Source organism: Pipistrellus hanaki (assembly GCF_964339955.1).
Source record: "Pipistrellus hanaki genome assembly, chromosome: 10".
Classification (NCBI taxonomy): Eukaryota; Metazoa; Chordata; class Mammalia; order Chiroptera; family Vespertilionidae; genus Pipistrellus; species Pipistrellus hanaki.
In genome coordinates, this window is record NC_140512.1 from 19131621 (window position 1) to 19141623 (window position 10003).

The following is a 10003-nucleotide window of genomic DNA, read 5'->3' on the forward strand; positions in this document are numbered from 1 at the left end:
CGCCGGCCCCGTGTGGCCCCGTGTGGCCCCGTGTGGCTGAGTCAGTCGGACAGCGGACACGGAGGGAGTGATGTGTGCAGACCCGTGGTCGGGGCTGGCGGGGCGAGGTCGGCGTGTGACCCTTCCTCAGCTCCTCACAGGTTCCGAGGGCGCAGGAGGGACAATGCCGGGTCACCCCCAGACCAGCAGCTCGCCCAGGAGCCCGGGGTCCCTCCCGGGCCCGCAGCCCCCAGACAGGCCTCTCCCGGCCCCGAGGACGCGGTGCCCAGGGAGAAGGGACGGGCCGAGACAGGCGCTGAGGTGTGTGGGGTCTAGGCCTCCGGGTGCCGGGGTGGGCCTGGCGGTCTCTGCCCCCAGTGGCCCTGTGTCCCCCCCCCCCAGGCCCAGGCCTGCCCCGAGCAGAGAGGACAAAGCAGAGACTGAGCGTGGAGGAGGGGCCTCGGCCGCACACTGGCACTGCCAGGGGCTGTGGCCGGGCCGGGCGGGCCGGGCCGCTCAGATTCTGGGTCAGACATGCTGTGCGGGTGAGCACGTGGATGCCGCCCCCCCCGCCCCGCCCCCAGGCTGCTGGGCCCACGTGGGCAGCGCCAGGAGCCTGACCCAACCGGCCGGCTAGGTCCTTGGCTCTGGCTTGGAATGCTGGGGGGCGGGGGGCAGGGAGGGGCAGGCCCCTTCCAGGCTCACCCTCCTCATCTGTAAAATGGTCACCAGGGTCTCCTCCAGGGAGCCTGCGTTGGTCGAGCCCGTATCACCGGCACGGCCCCTCCCTGGCTGCTCCCCACCTCCTCTCACAGGGGACCTCCTGGGCCCCACGTGTGGGTGTCTGTTCTGGCCGGCGACCACGCCATCGCTCTCCACCACCTCCACGGCCTGCCCCCGCCCCCCGCCCCCCCCCCGCAGGTGGGCAGCCTAGCAGCACCAGAGGGCAGGGTGCCCTCCAAGCGGGCAGGGCGCTCTCCGAGCACCGGGCTCCCTGCTCCGGCTGCTCAGGCTGCGCACCGGAGCAGCCGCCCCCGCCGGGGGAGGAGCAGCTGGCTGCCTCTGCTGTGCGCGGGCGGCCGGAGCTGTGCTCGGAGCCAAAGCAGGACAGACTCGGATGGCGGAGGAGGCAGGCTGCACTCCGAGGCGCATCCGGGAGCGGGGACCGGGCACAGACGGGGCACTGAGGCTGCTCTCCCGCTGGCCGGGGCCCACCGGCACTTGGCAAGGGCCAGGATGCAGCCGGCGGACGGGCAGACCCTGCCCCCCGGGCCAGGCCTGCGGGGACGCCCTGTGTGTGGGGGCCCTGGCTGGGCACCGAGAGGGGCTGGCCTCAGCCCACAGCAGCTGAGGGCAGGCTCGGGCCATGCAGGGACCCCTGGCCGCCTGGCCCTCCCCTCGGACCCCGAGCCCCTGGTGAGCCTCCGCCTTGGGCTTCAAGTAGGTGCTCAGCGGCGCCAACGAGAAAATGGGAACATCTGCCCCCTAACCCCCCCTGCCTTGTGGGTTCCCCACACCCCTGGCCTTCCTGGAGCACAGGCCCCCCGTGGGCTCAGAGGCCAGCCTCACGGGAGCTGTGGACCCTCAGCCGCCCTCCAACCCTCCCTCCGCCTGGGCCCGGGCACCACAGTGGGACGAGGGGCGGGGCAGCGGGGCTCCAGGCTCTGCCCGGCCGGCCACTTCTCACTGGTACCGGGCAAGCGCCTCCTGCCTGCCCGTGCGGTGTGCCCGCCCTCTAGCCAGCTGCAGAGGCCTGTGCACACAGTGGGGGCTTTACACACGCCTCTTGCAAGACAGCGGCGCTGATTCTGGAGCCCGGCCCCCAGGTTCCGGTCACCCTGAGACGTGACCATCACGGTGCGGGCGGGCGGGGGCCGGGCAGACCGGCGGCAGGTCCCTCCCTCCCTCCCTCTCCTTCAGCTCGCCCTGCTCCGGGCCAGGGGCATGGAATGGGGCCGGCCCGGCTGGCGGAGGGCCCGGCAGCCCCTCGGGGGGCGGGCCGAGAGGACCCGCTGTGGCCCCTCTGGGGCCGGCCCTCCGCCCCCCCCCCCCGCCCTGCCCGGCGGGGAGGCAGGGGGTCACCGGGAGCTCCCCTCGCCCGGTGGCCTCCGGGCTGGAGCGGGACGGCCATGCCCACAGACCCGCGGCCCAGGCTGCCCAGATATGGGGGGGTGGGGGGCGGCAGGACCCCCTCACAGGCCGAGGCTGGCGGGAGTGGGGTCCCTGACAGGAAGCCGCGGGGTGGGTGCTGCTCTCACCCCGGGGACGGGCGGCTCACCCTCCTGAAGGGATGAAGCCAGGCTGCTCCGCCTGGACGGGGGCCGCAGGCCTGCTCCCCCACTGCTTGGCCTCCTGCCTGTCTCCCAGACACACCCTGACCCTCGTCCTGAAGCGGAGTAAGCGTGCCCTCCACAGTGCCCCCTGCCCACTGGGCCTCGGACCGTGCAGCGATTAGACGCCTACTGTGTGCGCACTGCAGGGGGGGGGGGCGGGGCAGCGGCGTCAGGCCTCACCCGTCTCCCCGATCCTCCTCTGGGCACCCTCAAAAGTCAGGGACTGAGCCCGCCTGCAGGTCCGGACCCAGGCCACTGGCCAGGAGAGGGACCCCCACCCCAGGCTGGCGGCATGGCGCCCTGCACCCTCAGGCGGCACCCACGGGCGCGTCCCAGTCGCCGACGCCCCTCCCACATCTCTCCCAGCTAACTTCCCCGGGGAACACGGTGCTCCCGGTGAGAGGCGAGGTTATTTAGGGCGGGAGCGCAGGTCCCGGAAGGAGCTGAGGTGTGTGTGCAATTAGCTCCGCAGCTGGGGCGACAGCCGTCAGCACCCCACAAATGCCCCTGCTGTGTGGGCGGGGGGGGGGGGGGGGGCAGGCAGGCTGCAGGTGGGTGCAGGGAGGCAGCCACCTGCCCCCTCAGTCCACCACCCCAGCACACCCCCGCCTGCCTGCGGCTCTCGGACCTGTCCGGCCGCCCGAGCAGGGGCTGCAGGGAGCCGGCGGGCGGGCCCTGGTCAGCGGTGGGTCGGGACACCTCTGCCCCGACGGCTGACCTGTGGGTGGGGGGCAGGGAGAGGCCTCAGACCCCGACCCGAGTCGTCACCATCGGGGCCACAGCCCCCGCTCCCGAAGGCCCGGCCTGGGAGGGCGGGCTCTGAGTCCCGCCTGAGCCGCTGCCCCCACCTGCGGGTGCAGGGGGAAACAGGCAGCGTGCTGGCCGGTCCCCAGCCAGAGGAAGGAACTCGGGCTGCGGGGGCGGGCCTGACCCGGTGTCCTGTCTACCACTCTGGCCCCTGGCGGGGGGCTCGGGCCACAGGCTGGGGTCACCCCAGCCTCACTCCTGGTCCGGTCCCCCTGGGCTGCTCAGCGAGGGGGGCGGGAAGGGGCTGGGAGCACAGGCCCCCCAGCCCTGAGCCCGGGCGCTCCCTCCCGGCACCTGCGGGGGCGCCCCGCTCCGGCCGCAGACCCGCGCGGGGGGCGGGGACCCCAGGTGCGCCGCGCGGGGCCGGAGGGCGGACCCCGAGCTGAAGTTTCTGTTCCCGGCGGCGGCGGCTGATTCACCGCCAGGATGTGGCGGCGCCCGGGAGTCCCCGCCCGTCCGCGCCCCGGACCCCGATCCTGCACCCCGATCCCCGGCCCCCGATCCCGGCCCCGCGGGCGGCGCTGTGGGCGCTCGGGCGCCGCTGGTCCCCGCCCCGGGCTCAGGCCCCGTCCCGGGTCCCCGCTCCCGGTCCCCGCTCCCGGCCCGGAGCGCACTCACCGGCGGCGGCGGCCCGGGTCCGGGCGCAGAGCTCCGGCCGACGGGCGGGGGCGGCCCCGCGGCTCCGCTCGGTTCGGCTCCGCTCGGCTCGGCTCCGCTCGGCTCGGCTAGCTCGGTTCGGCTAGCTCGGTTCGGCTAGCTCGGTTCGGCTGGGCCGGGCCGGTTCGGCGCGGGCTCGGCTCCGGCTCCGGAGGAAGGGGAGGCGCCGCCCCGCCCCGCCCCGCCCCGCCCCGCCCCGTATCCCGCCCGGCCGCCACGTGTGGAGCCGCGGGCGGGGCGGAGCCGGAGGGTCCCTCCCGGAGCGCCCCGGGTGTTTTTAGGGGATCCCCGCCCCCGGGTGTTTTTAGGGGATCCCCGCCCCCGGTGAACACCCGCCTCCCCGCTGCGGCCAGCTCCTGGGGGCGGGAGGGGTGGGGGTGGGGGTGGGGTGGATGAGGATGGGTGGAGGGTAGGGGGGTGGGGATGTGGGGGGAGATATGGGGGGTTGGGTGGGGTGGGGGTGGATGGGGATGGGTGGGGGGTGGGGGGTGGGGAGGTGGGGGGGAGATATTGGGGTGGGGGAGATATGGGGGGTGGGGGTGATATGGGGGGGTGGGGGGGAGATATGGGGGGGTGGGGGGCAGCGGACACACCTGCAGACATCCGCCGCCTGCACAGCCCTGCCCGCCCCTCCTGGTCCCGAGGGTGCCCTCCCCGCTGCCTCCAGGCGCTCACCCCCCTGAGGCCCAGGGGTGGGGGGGCCGGGGCGGGGAGAACCCGCTCCGCCAGCTGACCGGCCTCCAGCCTGGGACCCCCTCGGCCGAGGCTCTCCGTGGGCGTCCCCACCAACCAGGCCTGGCCGCCTCCTCCGCGCAGCCTCCGGACTGGTCTCTGGCAGGATGGACGGGGTGGGGGTGAGGGGTGGGGTGGGGTTTGGGGTGGGGGTGTGTGGAGGCAGAAGGCCTGAGGGAGCTGCACCTGCCCGCCCCCCCCCCCCCATCCGTGCTCCCCAGCCCTGAGCGCTCCTGAGCCAGAGGCCTTGTTCTGTCGCCTCCTCTCCCTGTCCTGCCCCTGGCGGTGGCACCCTGCCTCGCCCAGCCTGGGGCTCCGTCAGGAGGTGGGGGGCCTGCTGGCACCGCGCCCTCCGCACGTGGCTCCACAGGGATGCCCGAGGGCTGCGCTCACTCTCAGCGTCTGACCTCGGGCTCCGCCAGCCTCAGTTTCCCCACCTGTGAAATGGACCAGGGCCTCGGAGCTGTAACAGTGAGAGACGAACAAGCATGCAGGAAGGTCTCCACCGCTGACCTGTCTGGACTGTCTCTGCAGGCCTGCCGTGTGCGTGGCATGGGAGTGTGGGGGGCACGAGCGGGCGTGGGGTGTGGGGGGCAGGTGGGGGCGTGGGGGGCAGGGGGCAGGGGGGCAGGGGGCAGGGCAGAGCAGGGGTGGGCCAAGCGAAGGCACTGGGCGCCTCAGAGTGGTCGGTGGCCTCCCAGCAGGGCTCCAGCTCCTGCCCGGGCGGCCTCGTGCCCTCTGGGTGCTCAGGTCCCTCGGTGTGGGACGAGGCCCTGTCCGCTCCCAGGGGGCAGCCTGCCAGCCTGCCGCCCGAAGCCTCTGCCCGCACAGGAGCGGCTCTGGAGCAGCCAGGCTGACCGAGGCCAAGGGCCTGGCGCCGGGACAGCGGGCGGGCGGTGCGCTGCCTCCGGACGCCCTCAGCCGGGCAGAGCCAGAGCGTGGCTCCTTCTGGACGGCTCGGTTCTTAGAATGCGGGGTGTGTGTGTGTGTGTGTGTGTGTGTGCGCGCCTCTGCCAGGAAGGCCGCCAGCCCTGCCCCAGCTCCGCCGCTCTCCTCAACCTGTGCGCCCGCCCCGCCCCATCGGGTCAACTGGGGTCAACTGGGGTCAGGCCTCTGTCCCCCCCATCTCCCTGCCCCCCCCCCCCGCGCCCCCTGCCGTCCCTCTCCTGGCAGCACCAGGAAGTGGGGAGGTGCGGCCAGCTGACTCATCGCTGGCCCCTGGTGCCGGCTGCTGCCGTGGCCGCTGCGGCCGGAGGTGTGCTGCTGCCGGTGGACGGAGGACGGAGGACGGAGGAATGCCAGAGGAAGGGGTGACCTTCCGGCCGGGCCTGGGCGCGAGGATGGTCCAGCTGGGGTCCCCTCTGCCCTGGGCCCAGCTCTCACCCCGACCCCAGCTCTCACCCCTGACCCCAGCTCTCACCCCGACCCCAGTTCTCACCCCGACCCCAGCTCTCACCCCGGACCCCAGCTCTCACCCCTGACCCCAGCTCTCACCCCGGACCCCAGCTCTCACCCCTGACCCCAGCTCTCACCCCGGACCCAAGCTCTCACCCCTGACCCCAGCTCTCACCCTGGACCCCAGCTCTCACCCCGACCCCAGCTCTCACCCCCTGACCCCAGCTCTCACCCCGACCCCAGTTCTCACCCCGACCCCAGCTCTCACCCCGACCCCAGCTCTCACCCCGACCCCAGCTCTCACCCCGACCCCAGTTCTCACCCCGACCCCAGCTCTCACCCCCTGACCCCAGCTCTCACCCTGACCCCAGCTCTCACCCCGACCCCAGTTCTCACCCCTGACCCCAGCTCTCACCCCCTGACCCCAGCTCTCACCCCCTGACCCCAGCTCTCACCCCGACCCCAGTTCTCACCCCCTGACCCCAGCTCTCACCCTGGCCCCAGCTCTCACCTCTGACCCCAGCTCTCACCCCCTTAGCCCAGCTCTCACCCCCTGACCCCAGCTCTCACCCCCGACCCCAGCTCTCATCTCACCCCCTGACCCCAGCTCTCACCCCTGACCCCAGCTCTCACCCCCTGATCCCAGCTCTCCCCCCCGAGCCCAGCTCTCACCCCCCGACCCCAGCTCTCACCCCTAACCCCAGCCCTCACCCCTGACCCCAGCTCTCACCCCTGACCCCAGCCCTCACCCCTGACCCCAGCTCTCACCCCTGACCCCCGCTCTCACCCCCGGGCCTGGGCAGCGGACAGACCCTGAGCCTCGGCCTGAGCCCCTGGCCAGTGCCCTGGGACCCGCCTCAGAGCAGGCACAGCTGCCCGGAGCCCTGAGGGCTCAGCTTACCGCCCGGCCCCCTACACCCACCACCGGGCACGGGGGCTGGCCTGGACGGGCAGCACCCCGGACAGCCCGCCGCAGGGAACCGGCGGGAGCGGCACTGCCAGCGGAGCCCCGGCTCTGTGTCCGACGGCCTGGCCGCGGGGGGCCAGCTCCTGGCAGGCTGTCCGCTCCCGGAGTCCCTGCAGCGCCTGGAGCCGGCCTGGGGCGGGCGGAGGGGGTGCGGGGCGGGAGGGGGCGTGGCTCCGGGGAGGGGCAGGGGCGCGGGGCGGGCAGGGGCGGGCAGGGGCGGGGGGCGCGGGGCGGGCAGGGGCGGGGGGCGCGGGGCGGGCAGGGGCGGGGGGCGCGGGGCGGGCAGGGGCGGGCAGGGGCGGGAGGGGGCGCGGGGCGGGCAGGGGCGGGGGGCGCGGGGCGGGCAGGGGCGGGGGGCGCGGGGCGGGCAGGGGCGGGGGGCGCGGGGCGGGCAGGGGCAGCCTCCCTGTCTGAGCATCTTCTTACGGGAGGTCCTTGTCACCTGCAGGTCTTGTTTATAACAAACTCGCCAAAATGTGTTTAAAACCCAAATTCAATACTCGCTCTGCTGCAACATGTGGATGTGCTCAGGGCAGCGAAGATGGAGACCCCAGTGGATGCCCAACAACCCTCACTCTACCCAAACCCTAACCCTTAGCCCTCACCTTAACCGAAACCCCTATCCCCTAACCCTAAACCCCAACCCTAAACCCTAACCCTAATCCTAACCTTAACCCTAACCCTAACCCAAACTTTGACCCCTAACCCTAAACCCTAACTCTAAATCCTAACCCTAACCCTAACCCAAACTTTGACCCCTAACCCTAAACCCTAACTCTAAATCCTAACCCTAACCCTAACCCAAACTTTGACCCCTAACCCTAAACCCTAACTCTAAATCCTAACCCTAACCCTAACCCAAACTTTGACCCCTAACCCTAAACCCTAACTCTAAATCCTAACCCTAACCCAACTAAATCCCCAAACTCTAAACCCCTAATCCTAACCTCTAACCCCTAAACCCTAATATTAACCCTAAATCCTAACCCTAACCTATCCCAAACCCTAAACCCTAACCTTAAACCCAAACCCCAAACCCTAGACCCTAACCCTCCCCTCCCCTCCCCTCCCCTGCCCTGCCCTGCCCCTCCCCTTCCCTTCCCTCCCCTGCCCTCCCCTCCCCTGCCTTCCCCTCCCCTCCCCTCCCCTGCCCTCCCCTCCCCTCCCCTGCCCTGCCCTCCCCTCCCCTGCCCTCCCCTCCCCTGCCTTCCCCTCCCCTCCCCTGCCCTGCCCTGCCCTGCCCTCCCCTCCCCTGCCCTCCCCTCCCCTCCCCTCCCCTCCCCTCCAGCAGGGACAGCGCCCCGCTGAGCACTCTGGGAGCAGGTTTCCCGGTTTGGAGGCTGAGCCCAGGCTGCAGTGCCCCGTTCTGGGGGCGGGGAGCGGGGCTGGCCGCCCAGGCCCCCCAGGTGAGCTCCCGCGGGAGCCAGAGCCTGTGGCGGGCCTGAGCTCAGTGCTAAGGACTCAGCGCGCAGGAGTGAGTCCCCAGAAACACAGCGGGCGCAGGGAGGCCCCTCCCACTGCCCCCCTCACCGCTCCCCCTCCTGGGCGCCGCCCACAGGCCCGGAGGGGCCCCTGACCTCCTCTGTCCACTGAACTCTGACCCGCTCTCAAGGCCTGGGGCTGTGTATTGTGTCATCTCCTTCCCAGGTCGCACTGCGACTTCCAGGCCCTGGCTGGCAAAGGTCAGTCCTGGAGGAACCGTGGGGGTGGGGGTGGGGTGAGGGGTGAGGCTTGAGGGTGGGGGTGGGGGTGAGGGATGGGGTTGGGGATGAGGGGTGAGGGTGGGGGTGGGGGTGGGGGTGGGGGTGAGGGTGAGGGGTGAGGGTGGGAGTGAGGGCTCGGGGTGGGGGGGCTCGGGCTGGGGGTGTGGGTAGGGGTGGGGGTGAGGGATGAGGAGTGAGGGGTGAGGGGTGAAGTGGGGGTGGGGGTGAGGGGTGAGGGGTGAGGGGTGAGGGGTGAAGTGGGGGTGGGGGTGAGGGATGAGGGGTGAGGGGTGGGGATGGGGGTGAGGGATGAGGGGTGAGGGGTGAGGCTTGAGGGTGGGGCTCGGAGTGGGGGTGAGGGTGGGGGTGAGGGCTCGGTGTGTGGGGGGGTGAGAGGTGGGGGTGGGGGCTCGGGTGGGGGCTCGGGTGGGGGCTCGGGTGAGGGGTGGGGGGGTGAGGAGTGAGGGTGGGGGCTCGGGTGAGGGGTGGGGGGGTGAGGGGAGGGGGTGGGGGTGAGGGGTGAGGGGTGGGGATGGGGCTTGGGGTGGGGGCTCGGGTGGGAGCTCCGGTGAGGGGTGGGGGGGTAAGGGGTGGGGATGGGGGCTCGGGGTGAGGGGTGAGGAGTGAGGGTGGGGGCTCGGGTGAGGGGTGGGGGGGTGAGGGGTGGGGTGGGGCTTGGGGTGGGGGTGAGGGTGGGGGCTCGGGTGAGGGATGGGGGGGTTCGGGGGGGTGGGGGTGAGGTTGGGGGTGAGGAATGAGGAGTAAGGGGTGAGGCTTGAGGGTGGGGCTTGGGGTGGGGGCTCGGGTGGGGGCTCGGGTGAGGGGTGGGGGGTGAGGTGTGGGGGTGGGGGTGGGGGTGAGGGGTGAGGAGTGAGGGGTGGGGGTGGGGGTGAGGGGTGAGTTCTACCCAGAGCTCCAGCATGAACCCCACTGTCCCCCGTGTGCCCAGCACTTGGCCCGCAGGCCGGGCAGCGGGCTCAGGCCTCCCCCCCCCCCCCAGGCCCTGAAGACACCGTCCCCCTGCCTCCTGCCTCCTGCCTCCTGGGCGGGAGGAAGCAGAACCCAGGCTGTGGGCGAGCAGAGCAGCCGAGCTCAGAGGCAGCGGGTCTGCGGGCCGTGGGCCGGGGAGGGCGCAGTGCCGCCTGGCTGGGGGCGGCGGGTGGCGCCGGCCGCTCGGGCCTCCCCGGGTCCAGCCCAGGAGCCGCAGCCGCGGGCGGGGGCCAGGCTTTGGGGCTCAGGGGAACGTGCTTGTTCCTTCCTTCCCCGGCGCCCCGGAACGGACTGTCCACGGAGCACGGACACGTGGGACCCGGGTCCGAGCCTGCGGGGCGCGGGTGCCTGTGCTCGGCTGTTTCCTCCCTCCCCCCTGCCCCAGCCGGCCTGGCTGAGGGCCGGGGGGTTTGCGGAGCTGGCAGGTAGCTCTGTGCCTG

The 10003-nt window shown here is 72.7% G+C and overlaps 3 protein-coding genes across 10 annotated transcripts in view; all 3 read right to left on the bottom strand.

Moving 5' to 3' along the window:
* LOC311629160 (inverted formin-2-like) overlaps nt 1-3967 on the bottom strand; it is an 18715-nt gene extending 14748 nt beyond the window's left edge. Inside the window, exons 1-2 of the mRNA XM_084897042.1 lie at nt 3876-3967; nt 3738-3833 (exon numbers count right to left, since the gene is read on the bottom strand). The gene's annotated coding sequence lies outside the window, so the exon portion shown is untranslated. The remainder of the gene's footprint in view (nt 1-3737; nt 3834-3875) is intronic.
* Nucleotides 1-10003, bottom strand: part of MAGI2 (membrane associated guanylate kinase, WW and PDZ domain containing 2) — a 1098541-nt gene that overhangs the window by 249007 nt on the left and 839531 nt on the right. The gene's annotated exons all lie outside the window — the stretch shown is intronic.
* On the bottom strand, nt 3057-5717 carry LOC311629286 (uncharacterized protein; the record flags this gene model as incomplete). Its single annotated transcript, XM_084897275.1, has 4 exons — nt 3057-3160; nt 4113-4607; nt 4946-5597; nt 5685-5717. The coding sequence occupies 4 exons, from the start codon at nt 5715-5717 to the stop codon at nt 3057-3059; spliced, it is 1284 nt and encodes a 427-aa protein (XP_084753401.1).